Here is a 17315-nt window from a genome sequence, read left to right as displayed (position 1 = left end):
AAGAAACAAGTGTAACATTTTTGCAGGAGAAAAGAAATTAAGGATGACCTGACCTCACAAGCACGCCTGCCAGACAGTTACACACTCTTCCCTGCATGACCTATTTTTCCCTGCTCACACCACGGAGATGTTTCAGACAAATAGCCAGAAATTTAGGCTGCTGAAACACAGAGGGTTGCCACCCAAGACAGTTGGGCATCTTCATGGCTTTGTCAGGTTTCCAGAAGTTTTTAGTGACTTGTTATCTCTTCTCAAGTTGAAACAGAGCTCTGTTTAACTAGTCCATGAAGGTCAATGTGAAGTGTCTCGCTTTCTCAAAAATTAGGATACTGGGTATGGATCATGGCCTAACATTTTGCTGTTGCACATTACAGTGTGTGAACGGCCCCTATGAAAAGCATACTGAGTACATAGATTTTTTTTTTTCAGTTAAAACACAAGGTTAAGGAATAACTTACAGCTGAAAAACCTTAACTTATAGCTGAAGTGTTCCTACAGCATAAGTTCCAATGCTGCAATACTTCCAACCTGCTTTTGAAAGCCCTAATAAATGCCTATAAAATTCAGAGAACATCTGTTTCTATTGCTAGAATCAAATTCTAGTACCAGTTATCCTGATCTCCATCAGCTGTAGCACGAACCACTGAACACCTGTGGGGTTTCATCTTTTCCACCTGAGAACTCCACACCTTTCTTGGCAGAGACCAATGTATCATGACAGAACAGCCTGCCCAAAACAGGTTAACTTGTCTGAGACACCTTCTAGACCCACTAAAAGGATTAATGGTTCCCTAGCAGAAAATCACTGAGTGATTTCTCAAGAAATGGTTATTTTGTGCTAATTCACGAGAAGAGAAATCTTGTGGCAGAGAAGGACAAAGCAAAATGGAAACAACACAAGTGATGAGGTGAAAGAAAAATAGCACAGATGTGCACGTATGGAAGATGATTTGCTGTCCTCATGCTGGGGGCTTGTATGTAAAGAGACAACAATGTGAAGCTGAAGGCTGGTAAATGGGAAATAACACGGAAAAGATGTGTTATTTCCATTGTCCAAATGTCAAACGTCCTCTAGGAACACAGGGGGTGGGGGAGGAGGAGTAATAGCTGTATAAGCATCTCCTAACAGGTTCTTCTTCTTTCTTGAAAACTGCTGGGCTCAGACTCTGGCCCATGTGAGCTCAGGAAAAGTCAGAGAGAATGCTGGCTGCACTTCTTCCAGGCTATTTGCATATGTTCCTTAGTATGCAGAATGTCTCTGTATGTAATTGAATTGTTGTTTTTGCCTCTATTAATACATATGCAAATGAGTCACTCCTGCAGCTGTGCTGTATTAATCATATGTGTGCTTCTGTCTGTCTGCCCTGCAGGCTCAGGGTCGGAGGGAGGGGGGAGAGGGAATTCAGTCTCTTCAACCTAGAGGAAAACTCACTCATGCAGACAGAGGTCTGCTAGCAAACAGCAGGCCTGAGTTACAACTGGAAGGCAGACAGGCTGGTCATTTTTCAGCCTTTTTTCATTTTTCATAGATATGGATGGAATCTGAAAGTTATGCAGAAAGGACTGTTAATCTAGACAAAATGAATGTGCTACCTCTGCTAATTCTTTCCCCTGGAGGGGGGAGGGAGTTTTAATTTGACAGCCCATAGAGAGGCCATGATATTGTTTTACCATTTGTATTTACTGCCTGTAAATGTCCACTGTGCATGTGCTCAGATATTCACAGTGCTCAATAAAACACAAAGCATTTCTATCTAGTCTGCTGTAATCACTGTTTTTCCTAAATTGATTGGATTCTGATAAAATTATGTGATCAAGCTTTTCATTCAAATCTATTTTAATAGAATATATTGAGTTTACCCATAACATTGTGTAGGATTCTATCAAAGGCAAGAATGGGCTATTTAAATGCCAACCACAAAGCACATTTACCCACCATGAAGAAGATTTAATTGAGCTGTGTTCTGTGGTTCATGCTTTTACACAAGCTACCACAATCTCCAGTTTTCAGCAGGTATCCAGAAACGAGGAGTAGTTGCATCCTGGTGTTGCAAGGCTTGCTTTTGAGTTAACTGAGAGAAACTTTCTCCATTTAAAAATGTAGGGATTTTTCAGAGATGCTCTTGGCAATCAATAGCCTCTCACCCCACACCTTACTTTTTACAGTTTAATGAATATCTTAAAATCATCAGTAAGACTTCATTAAAAAAAACAACAAAAAACAAGAAACCTTGGAAAGATAAAATTTTTGGAAGACAACTTATCCCTTATCCCACAACAACACAGAGACCTTCACCCTGGTTAGATGGTTGTAGCTTCTTTTACATGAGCAGCTCTGGGCCCCACATTTTTCTAGCTGAAGGACTCATGTCTTCACTGATCTCTTCTGAAATAGCCACCTTGGCTATATCACCTGTGCAGTACAGGTGGCCAATAGTGGCCAACACATTCACTTACAAAGCCAGAAAGAAGTGGTGGACAGAAGCAGGGAATATAGAATCTGCATAACGCAACAAATTAAAAAACCCCAACATTTAAAAGGCCATCCAACAAAAAGTGTTGCTTTGTTACTCCTCTTATTGTTGTTATTTGTGATGGCCATAAGAAACAGCAGAGCCATACACGGAGCTAATGGCAGATGGACAATTGCCATCTTTTGGTTATGCTAATGAGAAATGTCACTTTCCATGCACTTGGTTGGTTTTTTTTCCCAGATGTGTGTGCTCACAGTGAAAAACTAACTCTACTTTTTTTTTTTTTTTTTTTTTTTAATAGTTAAGTGGATTGCATGAGTATTATAATATTGTAATTGAACTGTGCACTAATGATTCATTCCCTACAAAAGAAGTCAGAGTCCAATTAATGAGAACAGGTAAAGCAAAAAAACAAACAGGGAAAGGATAGTGACTCTGGCTGTTGCAAAGCGAGCTTAGATGGTATTTAAAGGAAGACACTGCCCAGCAGATAGAAGAAATAACCTTGCACTGCTAAGAAACAGTTTACTTTCTTGTAAGCAAAGAACTGGTGATAGTAATATCCCAAAGAGGTCATGAATGCAGACTGCAGAGTAAATGAATAATGGATAAAGTATTGCCATCTCTTGGCTACATTCCGTGGAGACAATAATGGGGTGCTAGACTTTCCTTCATCAGAAATAATTCATATGTCTTTGCAGCTCTGGCAACTTGACTCCCCAAAACAAGGAAAGAATAAAGTTTTCAATATTCAGATGAATCACTACAGGGTTTGCACAGCTTTTTCAGTCTTCTTTCACAGGTCTGACGTGCTGTAACACTGGAAGGTCAACTGCTTAATCTGGGAAAACTGGTTATATCTAGAGATTATAGCAAGAAATCAGAAAGAGATATGCAAAAAAACCCCCAGTTATTCCATGTGCTTGACAATTAATGCACAACAATATGGTAATATCTCTTTAAGAGCAAGGGGAATTCTGTCCTCAGCAACATTTCAAATTAAACTTAAGGAGATATCTCAGAGAAACAGCCTGAACTGCCAAGTGGAGGTGAGTACTCATCCCTGCAATGGTGAAGAAGCCAGAAAGAAGCGGGTATGTAAGAAAATAAAAAGGGTATCTGACTGAGAATTTTGCTTTTACTTCATGCTTTACTTTTGTTTCATTTGCAACAGTTGTTTATGGAATACTTTGTATGACCATTGAACACTCTGCCTCCTGATCAGTAACTGCACACTTGTTAAAGTGCTCTCTCCTCTCCAGTGGTTACGGACCCTTAAGGTATCTAGCAGCAAGGTTTTACAAAGGAACATTTTTACTGAGTGGGCACCTAAATAACAGCAGGACGAACAACTTTGCAAAGCCCTCAAACTCCAAACAAGCTTAATTTTTCTCAAAATCTAATCTCTTGCATCAACGCCTGCTTGAGGCCCAAATATTTCCAAAATTGTGGTCCAGTTTTTAAAATTCCATTGAAATTCAGTCCGTGATTTGCATCTTACCGCACAGCTAAGAGACCAGGTCTGTAGTAAGAAAAAATCAATTGTCCCAAGTACTTAATATAGGAATTAGAGACTCGAAAACTTGGCCACACTGTTAAAGGTCTAAATATGCTCATCATCTTTATACAAACAGTCAGAAAATACAGGACTCTCCTAGTGACTGGTGTTCAGAGCTGAGACCCAGCTAAAATGTTTTCACACTTACACACTGATGGGAGGTTCTCTTGATTCACACAGTGACAGATTTGGACATGATGTTGAACACAACCACTAATAATTATGAGGTCCTGTTTCACGCTAAGATGAAGAGGGAAGAAAGTTTGATTGCTGGCACTCCAAACTTTTTGGGGTGTTTTTTTTCCAAGAGCAGATGTTTTCAGGAAGCCTGTATTACATCAGACTGCTCTACTGTTTTGACAGGACACAAAATGTCCATACAGTAAGACTGCACAGGCAGCTGTCATTATTCATCCAGCATTATCTTTCAATGGAGTTATGGGTATATACAGCATTTGTGTTACTGCCAATTAATCAGTTGTTGTCACTATCTGGTTATCAAACAAGCAATCTGGGAAATCTGAACCATTCCCACTCCCAATGGTGCAGATTCCTCTCCGTTTTCACACTGTGTGATTAGTTCCTTTGTTCCTAATGCTCAGAAAAGTATTCACAGAATACTTTTTTATCAGAAAAGAAACTTTTAGATACAATTTTATACAGAATTTCCTCAGACTTAGGAAAACATCTATTTTATACTTAGCTATGCCCAGGATGACTGGTACCAGAATAAACCCTTCAGTTTAGTTTGTGCAAAGCTTGTTGCACCACATCTACGTTTACAGCTCTGAATGCTGATCTTCAAGATGGAGGGATTTAATTCCCTTGTCTGCTGAACCATATAGGAAAACATCATGTTCATGTAAGGCACACAGCAGTACTTTTGAGTCATTAGCCTTATTCAGTAAAACACAGTGAGAATTTGTGTTCAGTTTTCTTCTCATTCATTTGAAACATAATCGCCATCCTGCACCACTCCTGAAGAACAAGACCAGATGATGTTTATGAGGGGAAAAAACTGACGTAAGAAACCCATGTGCTCACCCAGGGGGATTTTACTGCAGGAATGTTCAGGACTGACTTTTCTCAGTAACAGAAGAAAGCTAAAACCACTTTTTTTTCACCCAAATGGCATTTTTGACATTAAAAGTGGGAATGAGTGACTACATGGGGCTGATAGGCAGGACTTTATCAGAGGACAGGTTCAGGCTTCACTGTGTTAGCTCCAGCTTTTCCAACATGGCCCCATCCATCTACTTCCTTTACAACATCTAACAACATAAAATTCAGCTTCCATTCTCCTTGAGTCATCAGGCTCTCTGTGGACACTGGAAGTCAAGGCAATCCTGCATGGCTAATTGTGGCAAATATCAGATGACAGAGTCTGTACACCCCAGTGGGGACTCAGAGGCGGGGAGAGGAACGGAGGGCTTTGGATTACAAAGCTGTCACTGCAAACCAACTGGGGATTTCAAAATGAGAGATTACATTTGCACTGACAAAGGGTTTCTTTGCTACAGAAAAACAATCAGGTGCTAGTCCTTCTTCTATAAATACAGTGTGTGTTTCATTTACGAGAATAAAACCTCAATTTTGACAACCAGGGATAAAAAAAGTACTTCCTGTTGATCTCGCAGTGCACTACTGAAGCCATGACCCGACTTAAAATTCTCTAGTGAAATAACGAAGACGTGTTTATTGTTACATAAACAAACAAGAAAAATTCCTTGGCTTTGTCCTCACTGAGATAATGTTGTGTAGCGAATTTTGCTGGGAGCAACAAACTGAGCATTGTGTCAGGTCCTTTGATCTCCCCTGCTTTAAGTACACAAAGTCTGAAAGATGAGTGATAGGGAGGATAGAGAAAGAAGAAAAGAAGGAACATTCCACTTTTCTGACCTTTCACTGTCTGATGACCAGATGACAGAGGGTCTGTAGGGAACATCAGAATTGTAAGTAATGCAGGGGCATGTCTGAATTTAGAAGAGTTCCTCCTTCAAAGAGACTGCAAAGCCATTTAAAGGTGGGTTTGGACCAAAACCATAATGAATCTTTCTTCATGATTCAACAAAGTCATCACTGAGCTAACCTGGATTTGAACAGAATTTGGAAGGCACAGTCTTGCTAGTCTAGCAACTAAGTTGGGCTCCATTCATGTTATCATAGGTGAGCATCCATTTTGAGTCCTGTAGGATAAAACCTTTCCAGAAGCACATCTAGCCTGATTCTTTCAAATGGCACCAGAAGTTAAGAGGCATGTCCAATTTCTATCAGACAGATTGCAATGACAGCTAAAAATCCCTGTTAAGACGTGAAGAAAAATCAGCTTCAACTTACTCCTAGCATATACATGCCCTTAGAGATCAGACCTGAAAAATTTAAGAGAGTCTACTAAGTTAGTAATTTGAGCCTCTCCCACTGACTGGCTGCCAAACTCTCCCTCAAATTCCAGACATGTAGCAAAACAACATAGGTGAATTTGGTCAATATTTTCATTTTAATGTTCTCTGTGCAGAAACAAGAGGCCTTTGAGGTTCTCAACTTTTCCATAACCTAAACTCATCCTAAGATATTTATGACTGCAGTCACTTTTACACAAAGCCCACCTTTTAACAAGACAACTGTTTTGTGATAAGGCCTATTTTAATCAGGATTCTTCAGCCCACAGCATGCATAGATACAGCCCAAAGCTGGTCCTGAAATGAAAGTGAACCATCTTACCAGAGCACTGATGCATTATTTTAGGACTAGCTTGAATGACTGCAAAAATAAGAATTAGAATCAGACTGTTGTTTTTGCATTGCTAGATAGCTCCATGTTTGTTTTTTCCCTTTCCCCTCCCTCTTTCTTCCATATGTCTGTTCATGTGTGTTTGGCTATTATAAGCACTTTATCAATACTGACGTTACGCCTCAAAACTCATTTCAGAGGGATGACTTATGTGGCTCCCCTGATTCTTAAGCTGCCTACAGTATTTGTAACTCTGAGAATCAGAAACTAACACACAGACAATGTTGCTTTTCATACAAAGGCACAATAGGAATGAATGTATTAACCTCTGTGGTGCATGGAATGTGTCAGCTTACACACTGGCAGCTATTTCTGTGAAACTCAGCTAACTTCCGCTGGCTGTGTTAAAATGAAATAAAATAAAATAAAAAATCTTCCCCAGAGCTGTGTCCCACGCTCTAGTACGCTGGCCAAACAACCGAAATATCTGATGTCTGCTTCATAGTGATGTGGGCCAAAGTGAGCTGGAGAATGCATTTCACACATCCCAGTTATAAACGCTGAGCCCTTCCAAGCAGGTAGAAAGCTCTGCTGCTCCACGTGACCTGGCAAATAATAATGAGCAGGGAGATGCATTTGCAATGGAGAGTTTGGGGCTTTTTGTGTTTCTAGAGAATAGTGGCAATCCAGACTTTGCAGAATTAGAGGTGACTTGGATCTTGATTTCCTCTCAGTCACAAAGATTATTTAGCTTCATCCTACCAGCCAAGCAGACACAGCAGGTGGCAAAATTCACACCGTGGCAGTGGACATCACATTTGCTTAATTCCAGTGACCTGACAAGGGTTGTGTGGATGATCAGGAATATCCAAAGACTTGCTATCATTAAGACCCATGGACACCCTAATGCCTCCAAAATTCAGAATACTGACAGTCTGAATCAGATACATCTGACTACCAGGTCAACTCTCCAATGTTGCTGAAAAAACTCAAACCCTTTAGTATCTTTCCACCTGTTTTCTAATAGTCTACGTTAAATTAGAATAATCACTAATTATCTGCAATACAGCAGTGCCTAAAATGCTCTGGGTACCATAAAACACAGTAGGAGGGGCCAGTTATTGCTCTGAAGAGCTTATGGCCTAAAAGGACATAATCATGTTAACGACTTCTAAGCAGTTTAAAAGTGCTTGTCAGGACAGAGCTTTTCTGCCTGACACTCCATTTCCTTCGGGTATTTTACAGCCTGCATGAGAACAATCTAATGGAAAAGTGTCCTGGTTTCAGCTGGGATAGCACTGGCTTTCCTCTTAGTAGCTGGTACAGTGCTGTGTTTTGGATTGAGGATGAGAATAAAGTTTGATAACACACTGATGTTTTGGTTGTTGCTAAGTAGTCCTTACCCTAAATCGAGGATTTCTCAAGTTTCCCATGCTCTGCTCTGGGAGGCAGCAAGGCTGGGACAGCTGACCCGAACTGGCCAAAGGAAGATTCCATACCAGGGAACATCATGTTCAGTTTATAAATTGGGGACACTTGTTCAGGAGGGGTCAACCACTGCTTGGGGACAGGCTGGGCACTGGTCAGCAGTTGTTTTCTTGGGCTTTATTCTTCTCTCTTTTCTCACTACAATAGTTGCTACTACTATTATTGTATTTTTCATTATATCAATTATGAAACTGCTCTTATCTCAACCCACAGGTTTTAGCTTGTATCTCCTGATTCTCTCACCTATCCCACTTTTGGGCAGTGAGCGAGTGGCTGTGCAGCACTGAGCTGTTGGCTGGGGTTAAACCATGTCAACAAGAAAAGCCAACGTCCTGCTACGAGGAAACCCAAAGTACAAACCTAAAAGTAGCTAAATCGACAACAGAGACACAAAAACGTAACAAAAAAAAACTTCCAGCAAGGTAAAAGGAAAACGTGCTCTCATTTGACGACCCTTTTTTGCTTCAGATGCGGAGAGCCCCAAAACCCCTGCTAATTGCACTGCGTTCCAAAGGAAGAGAAAACTGGTTTTCATATTTACTTAACCTTTGCCTCCTCTACATTGTGCTGGGACTTACCTGCAGTTGGAGTGGGCCTAAGCCCGGTGTTGCTGCGGCAGCAGCTGCCATGGTAGTTGGGATCAGCTGAACGGGGTAGGGGTCACCTAAGTAAGAGAATAATAGAGGCGTCAGCACCTTTTATCTACTCTCCACCTGCAAATTAAAGTCCTGCATTCACTCTTTCCAAAAGCCTTCTTTTGTGTGCCTTGTTGAGGCCTAATGAAAAGCTCTATTGTGCAGCCTTTTACTAACACTCTTTTCACAATTCTGGCTGAGAGAGGAATGTGAATAAAAGGCACAAGCAATTAAGGCGGAAACCTCATCCTTTTTCATGATGTATTTAGGGAAATGGAAAAAAAAAAAAAAGTGCACATTGATCAGAAGGCTGCACTTCAAAAAAAGGGAAGAAAGAAGATGGGGGTGGACGAGAAGAAAAGGAAAACAGTACAACCTTGATAAGATCACAGCATTAGAAGGGAACAAATTTACAAGCTTGTCCAAAATATGAAGTTAACAAAACTCTGCTCACTGTTAGTAAACTGAGCCTCACGCAGAGTAGAAATGGGACTCAATTGACTACTGTTTTCTTTCAGGCAAGAAAAAAAGGAAAAAAAAATCTCACTTTAGTGGCAGGGTTTGATCCTACAACAGGAAAAGGCACGTAAAGCTAAGGAAATCAGATACAAGCCTTTGAAATCCCTGCGCCAACTCCACTCCATGACTGGAGATTTAATGTTGCTTCTGATGGAAAATGACTTCAGTTTTAGCAAGAACTGCATTGTGCCTAATGAGATAAAGGGAGCCAGTAAAGCTTTTAAGAAAAATTGCAGGCATTTATAAAGGAAAATTACCTGAAATGGTAAAAATTGAGATGGAGACCAGCACATTTTAATGATACGGAGAGCTCACTTTTGGTCACTTCCAACAGATCTGATTTGTTAAAATAAACTTTATACTACCCCATCCACAAAACTATTAAGAAAACTTGCAAAAATAATAAGAAATGTTACACATATTATATTGCTTCTTCAAGTGATAACATGTTTTAACACTTTCCACTAAAATAAGTGCATTTCTGAATGTCCTCTGGTGGCATTCCTGGTTTCTGTAGCACAAAAACTGCCACTGAAAATAAGACTATGGAAAAAGCAGAATGTTCTATGAGGAAAATCTACCTAATTGTTGTTGTACATTTCATTAAAAAGTAGATTAAATTTTTTCCCTTTTATTTTGCTTTTTTGAATGATAAAATAAAAAAGACAATTAAGGAGGTAATGCAGGGTGTTCTGTAAAACCATTAATAATTATTATTGAATTAAAGTTTCAAATGTTATCAAGCCTTAGTTACCGTAAACAGAAAACAAAGGGAAAGAAATTTACCTATTTTTTTTTAAAATGTTAGAAATCAGCTCTGTTTGTGTACACACATTCAATTAAAGTGGCTAATGTTTATTTTCCCCTTTCAACATGTAACCTTCTTTAAACCTTTTCATTCAAGGATTTGGATCTCCTCCTGTTAAGAATTAAATACCACAACTTCTAGTAATGGAGGACCAGCAGAAACTGGGCTGGCTAAGCACCTAAAGAGATATTTAACTTAAATAACTGTGCATGTTTATACTTAAGAACATTTAAGGAATGCTTTGTTGACTGAAGCCTCACAGTCTTTCAAGGCTGACGAGCCAAGCAATGCAAACCAAAATGTCCACCCAGGCATCCCCATTCCCAAGCGTCCTTGCACCAGCCTCAGGTCACAATACTTTTATTTATTTATTTGTCAATGGGCAACAGATTTCCTCTCGTGCTTGGCTTTCTTTTTCTTCCCCAGAGAATGCCATTGTTTTACATTTTCCAATTTTGTTTTGCTTTCTGAGGCATTCGCTTTCCTTTTCCTATCATGGACTGAATCAAAAATTCTTCTGACTTGACATTTTCTGGAGAGCTATCTTGTGGCCCTAGCAGTGGGCCTGAAACATGGGAAGACACAGAAAAAGGGGACAGTGGTCAGAGAGTCAGGGACAAGGGCGCTGAGCTGCCTCCACACCACTGGTAGCCCAAGGGCTGATCTTAGCATTATTCCAAAAGTCTCTCTTAAAGAAAACATTCTGATCAAAAAACAGCCATGAAAGAAGACAGAATTTTTGATTTTTCAACTGAAAAAAAAAAAAAGAATGAGGGCAAAGTTTCTCAGCAGGATGCTGATTCTTACAGCCCATTAGATTTCTAGTTTTGAATGATTTCTATTAAACACATATATTAAAAGATCAGCTTCCATGCACTCTCCCACATTTCTCTCCACACACATCTTTAAGCCTCAGTCCATCATGCTAATTCATAAATCCCACTATTCCCACCAACAGCCCAGTGGAAGAGCCAAAATTAAAACCCACAAACAACTCTCCAGACACCTCAGACCCACGGAAAGTTTGGGGATCCTCCCCATGAAGATGCCAAGCACTCACATATTGACATCACACAGTGCAGGAGCAACTGCCAGCCCTCAAAATACTAACAAACATCTCAGGTCTTATCTGATAAATACACATTTTTTTGCTCTAACTCTAGAACCTACTTATCTTTCTACTATCCTTAATTTTATTCCCATATCATAGTGAATTTATTGACTAAGCAGTTTTAGCTAATTCTGAAATCTGGGAAATGCATGTCTTAACTATTTCATTACATCTTCAGTAAGTATCTTATTTTTAGATGTCAGAAGTAGCTACATTTTTTCCCAAGCTCTAGGAACATTTCAGGAATGTGAGACAAGACATATAGTTCCTAGAAATAGATATTTCCCAAGCCATTCACTAGTCTGTACCACTGTAAACACCAATAAAATCTCAAACAACCATATCACATTTCCATTTACAGAATTCATTATTAATTGAATGCATGCAGGCAGGAGCATCTTTCAGCTACCAAAAAGAAACATTTTGTGCAGTTGTTTCATGTTCCAAACTATCTCTCTTGTTATGTGTGGACTTTTTGTACAAACAAAGCATCAGAGAGAAGTTTTATTGTTCTTGTCTTTCTTTAGTAGGCCATATGGTAAAATCTGGAGCAGATCAAAGGCTGAGATTCTTATGGTGACAACAAGGTAAAAATGATCTCATTAGCTGATGCTTTATTGCCTAATATATAATTATTTCCCAGCTAGTTGGTGACATCACTTTGAAGAACAGAATTATTCAAGACTGGCTACACAAAGAGAACACAAGATTTATGCACTGGTGATGCAGCAGCCAGAGAAGGGAAGGGGAAATGTCAGCCTGGGGGAGCTGAGGGGGAATATTTGAGGTGTTGGTGCCCACTGTGGGCAGTGCCAGTGGATCAGGGCAGAACACAAGGCTGAATTCTCAGTTCTGTGCCAATACTTTATTTCTCTATCCTTCTTCTGGTCATCTTCCACAAACATACCCAGAACCTCCTTCCTGATAATTTATGCGCTGCAACTTCTTTCAATTTCAAATCACACCTTCATCCTTGCCCAAAATAATCGTCCAAGATATTGCTTACAAGAGGATTTTTCATGAAGCACATTCACTTTCAAACCACTCTTTCTATGAACTCCCCTATGATCCTCCACTGAAAACACTTTTCTGCAGAAGTTAAGGTGCTGTACAGAGCCAGGTGGACATCCTCTCCCAACACACAAAATAACAGCCCTGTGTTTAGGAACTTGCTTTTCAACTGACTGGCTACCAGCTCATGGGAATGAAATGATTCTGTACCTGTGGAAATACAGCAATGGCTCTCAAACCATTTATATGTTTTGTGAAATTTCATCAAAGGTGTTTTTTAAGTTAAAAAACATTAAGACTTTTTTTTTAAAGTGAAAATAAAGCATAAGAGTTAACATTATGTCTATTGCACCATTCACCAAAACTCTTTAGATGTTTTTTGTGTTCCTTTTTCTGTCACTCATCTCATTTATTCTCCCTTCATGGTATAATCCCCCCTAGTGTCTTGTCTTGTCTCCTGACAGACTGCAAGCTCTTGAGAGCAGGCACAATTGTCTTACTTGCTACATAAATCAAGTTACATGCTAATGTTAAATTATAATGTTTTGACAGGATTTTAAAGTTGAACCTGATTATATGAAACAATAGAACAGTGGTTTTTTTTTTCTCTTAAGAAAAAGATACCAGAAGAGGAGAAGTAGGGCATTTATTTCCTGTGATTTTTAAAAAACTCATAGTTATTTCTCCTACCTATCTTTCAGGGACAGCAAATGCAAAAAGTTGGAGATCATGGAAGAAGGGAAAAGAGAACAGTGTAAAGAATATCAAGAGTATGAAACAAAACAGAGGGTGACTTTTTCAGCACCTGGCCTGCTGGAACTGCACGGGCTCCATCTCTCTATCAGGGTAGAAGGATTTTAGCTCATGAACTGGTGGCACTCATTGAGAGGGCTTTAAACAAGGTTTGAAGGGAGAAGGGGATGCAGCTGGGCAGTCTGGAAGCAGCCCAAGGGTGGTCAGCCTGAGTTGGGGGTGAAATCAGCAGCCCAGCTGAGGTGCATGGCCACTAATGCCCACAGCATGGGAAACAATGGGGCAGCAGCAGAGCTGGGATGCAGTCACCATCACAGGAATGGTCACTGTGGTGGGATGACTCACATCAACCAGAATAATCCTATGATTTGAGGATACACATTTTTTAATGTTTTTTTCAGTATCACACAGCTGGAGCTGCCCTGGATGGCTGCAAACTCTCCAGAAGAGACAGGGAAGGGGGAAGAGGTGGAGGGGTGGCCCTTGACATTAGGGAGGCTTTTGATGCTGCAGGAATTGGAATGAGCAATGATGAAGTTGAATGCCTATGAGTAACAATTAAGGGGAAGGCCAACAAGGCTGACATCCTGACTTCTGCCTCTAGGGATTGTGGATTGAAATTAATAAGGAAAAGAGTATGAAGAAGACACCACCAGTGACTTCCAAAAAGAAATCCAAACTGGCTCCCTGATTTTCTCTGAGGGTAGCTCTGGACAGTATTAGTGCTGGCTGAGATTAGTCTGGTTTGTGTTTTAGAGAAACAATTCAGTCTACAGAAGAGAGAGGTTTGGAGGGATCTAAAAGCAGCCTTCCAATCCCTACAAAGTGATCAACAAGACAGGCCTGGCTCCTTCTGGTAGGCTTTGCTTGGAGGACAAGAGCCAATGGACATAACATGGATCAAGACAGGATCAGATTTCCCCCCCAAGGACATCTAGATGTTCAAACAAGCTGTCCAAACAGGGTTATGCACTCTCTGTACTCGGAGTTTGCAAGCCCCCACTGAATAAAGCCCTGAGTAATCTGATCCTATCTCCTGGATGACCCTGTGTGAAGCCACAGGTTGGACTGCAAACCTTCTGAGATCCCTTCCAACCAGAACAATCCTATGATTTCAGGATACACATTTTTTCATGTTTTTTTTTTCAGTATCTGTTGAATGAATTACACAAAAACTCCAGCTTCCAAGGAAAGCCAGAGTATTTCCACAAAGGTTTGTACATGTTCATGAATTTACAAAATCAGGACTTTATTTTGTTGCCCAACTACGGATAATAGTGAAGCAACGCCTGACATCTTTCCTGGCCTAGACACTGAGCTGAAACCACCAGCCTGTTTTCACAGGTCCCCATTGTTTTGCTTGTCTGCTTTGTTTTTATCAGAATTATTAGGAAAAGCCACACAGAGATCGGGGGCTATGGAATTCCTTCATTTAGAAACAGTCTTTAGTTAAGTTGTTATATTTTGCAGGCTTGTTTCCTTCCATGACATTTCCAACCTTACAGAACCATCACATTCTCATGGACTCTGAGAGGCAAAGCTGTTACCAAAAATTCCTCCTTTTTGCTGTTTCTTTCCACAATGCCATTACTCTTCCCTTATCCTGGGGGGAATATGAGGGTTTGGTCATATGCTCATTCTTTTCCAAGGCATGAACAGTAGCCCTGGAAGATGACTAGCATCTTTATGAAGAAGCTGCAGTATGTGGGCTTCACAACACATGGTTTCTATTTTTGTCATTCTGATAAAAACATAGCAGTGTCAATGGTTTTTTTCTTGTGATTTGGTGATTGTCAATGACCTGCATGTCAGCTGACATAGCTGACACAGTTAAATCAGAAATTAGCACTCAAATCTCTTTAGAAGACAGAAACATGGACACTGGGCACAAGTAAAATTATAAGACAACCCACATGATACTCCATTGAACAATGAAACATGTGACTGACCAAAAAACAGAGACACATCAGCAATTTTCCCTGAGGAAGTTTATGGTATTTAACTCCTAAACATTAATTTTATTGTATTATGTGAGGAACCAATTAACTGAGAGCTTCATTTTTATCAGACATCAGAATTATTGTTCAGAACATAGATGAATGGTAAATTCAGCATATTTCAATTTTATTGGGCTTGACTTGTTCATCTCTCATATTTTGCCAGCTTTAAGAGGTAATTAGGTATTTCGTCAATAACTTTCTGTAAATTATTTTATTTAGAACACTTCCGGCAGCAACAAGCTGATATGTAAGACATATAAAATGAAGCTATTGTATATTCAGATTTTTCCCCCCAATTGAATATGGTTGAAATAGTGATTAAAGTGCTTTCAAAAAACACTGTGTTGATGACATCTGACTGCAAACACAGTATGATTTGTTACAACAAATTATCCACAGGGGACAGGACAAATGGGCAAAGAAAAACAATTCTTGTTTCCAAAATTTTTCATATTACCATAAAAATAACACAGGTATCAGCAAATAAAAGGCTATCTAGAAGCTTTCCTGAGAATTTGACAGTAATCTGGAAAATGTACTTGGGGTAAATCCCATTTCTGGAAATACAGACCTGGCAACTACTGTTTCCTGAGAAAAGAAAAAAAAATCCTAAAAATCTCCAAATACTTCCATTTCTTGCACACCTTAGTTTAGAAAACAAAGTGCACTGTTCTTCTTCTTCTACAGAAGAAACTACATGGAACTGAACAGCTCCAACCATCCTGAGAAGCCTCAGGACTGACAGAACACCCCACACTGCTTTAGGTGCAAGTCAACATTTCCTTTCCTTTCAACATGATGATCAAATGCTTTAAGAAGCCCTGGAGTGCAGTTTCTTAATTTAATCTTACTTAGCATCACTAATTAGGGAAGACCCATCGAAATTTGGGCTACTCTGTGCAGCTGACTTGGAAACTACTGGCAAACAGTGCTGCAAATGGAGAAGCATGGAAACATTCTGAGATTTGTTGAGGAAGAGAATGCTGTTCTCATCCTAACTCCTTTTGTTGTATCTCAGTCCCCAGAAGCAGTCCCTTGTGCTTTCCCAAATCTTTATTTCATTCCCTTTAGTATCTCTTACACATGAGATACAGCCATGCCTTAATATTCCACATACAAATCCATACATCTGTGCATTAATAAAATGATCATACTACCTACGACTGACGAGCAGCTTGCTCAGAGGCAGAGCTGTACAGCTTTTAAAGGGCACAATACAAAACTTCTATCACTTGCACCATTTTTATGCTTTCAAAGCACTTCTCAAATATTAATTAGCTCTAAATAAATTCTAATTATTTCTAAGAGTGGCCCTAGCAGATCTGTATCATCTGGTGTGAAATCTGACTTCAGTGAAGTCAACGGCAACAGCTCCTCAGACCTCGGCAGAGCTGACATTTCCCTTGCCATTGCTAAAATCCTGGGAGCTGTGTCTATTATCTGGGAAGCAGAGCTGAACTAGCAACAGCAGGAGTAACAAGTGATAAGGTTATGGAATGAGAGGAAAAAAAGGGTGAAATGACCTGAGCCAATCTGTGGAGCTCAAAAGTGGGAGAAGCTTTGGGAAATGCAGGAATAGGAGTCTGATTTCAGCATCAGCTGAAATGGAAGGTGCTCACCTGCTGCTAAAACCAGTTTAAATAGTTGGGACACGGGGGTCAGCTCCTGAAATTCGCTCATGCTGCCAGTCACTAACTTAGTTAACAACTACCCTTGAAACATCAGCCCTTTATAAAAAGATTTGCATTATATATCTATCTAAAAATTACATATTATGTGCATAATAAAAATACATATAAAGAGGTTGGCATGAAGAATCAAGACATTTATGTTTCAAGTAGCACACATTGCATGAATAACTGAGTCTAGGGTAAATAAGTACATAATTAGTATTTACCTTGTTAATGGGGACAATATAGCCCATCACATGCTGCCAACTTATTTTTATCCTAAGAAAAAGTACTTGGGTTGTAAATAATATTAAATATTTTATAAATGCAATTACATCTAGGTATGGAGCTTATAAATTAACTGGAACTACAGATTATGATTTTTTTTTTCTCAAATAGAACTGTAATCCTAGTAGAAGTTCCTCCCTTCATCTCTGCCAACTTTACCACCACACAATATGCCATAGAGAAAAAAGGGGAAGTGTCAACTTGTGTAAATTGTCCCTTATGTAATGCAAACCATCTGTTTAAAAAAACAAAACAAAATGAAAACCCAAG

The 17315-nt window shown here is 39.6% G+C and overlaps 1 protein-coding gene across 22 annotated transcripts in view; it reads right to left on the bottom strand.

Annotated features, from left to right (window-relative positions):
- The window catches only part of SOX5 (SRY-box transcription factor 5), a 600060-nt gene that overhangs the window by 76904 nt on the left and 505841 nt on the right, over window positions 1-17315 (bottom strand). For all 22 annotated transcript variants that reach the window (XM_063395247.1, XM_063395244.1, XM_063395243.1 and 19 more), the window contains one exon: window positions 8829-8914. In XM_063395247.1, coding sequence (XP_063251317.1) covers window positions 8829-8914 — 86 coding nt within the window. The remainder of the gene's footprint in view (window positions 1-8828; window positions 8915-17315) is intronic.

Source organism: Prinia subflava, chromosome 4 (genome assembly GCF_021018805.1).
Source record: "Prinia subflava isolate CZ2003 ecotype Zambia chromosome 4, Cam_Psub_1.2, whole genome shotgun sequence".
Taxonomy (NCBI): domain Eukaryota; kingdom Metazoa; phylum Chordata; class Aves; order Passeriformes; family Cisticolidae; genus Prinia; species Prinia subflava.
This window is presented reverse-complemented; position numbering and strand designations above follow the sequence as displayed.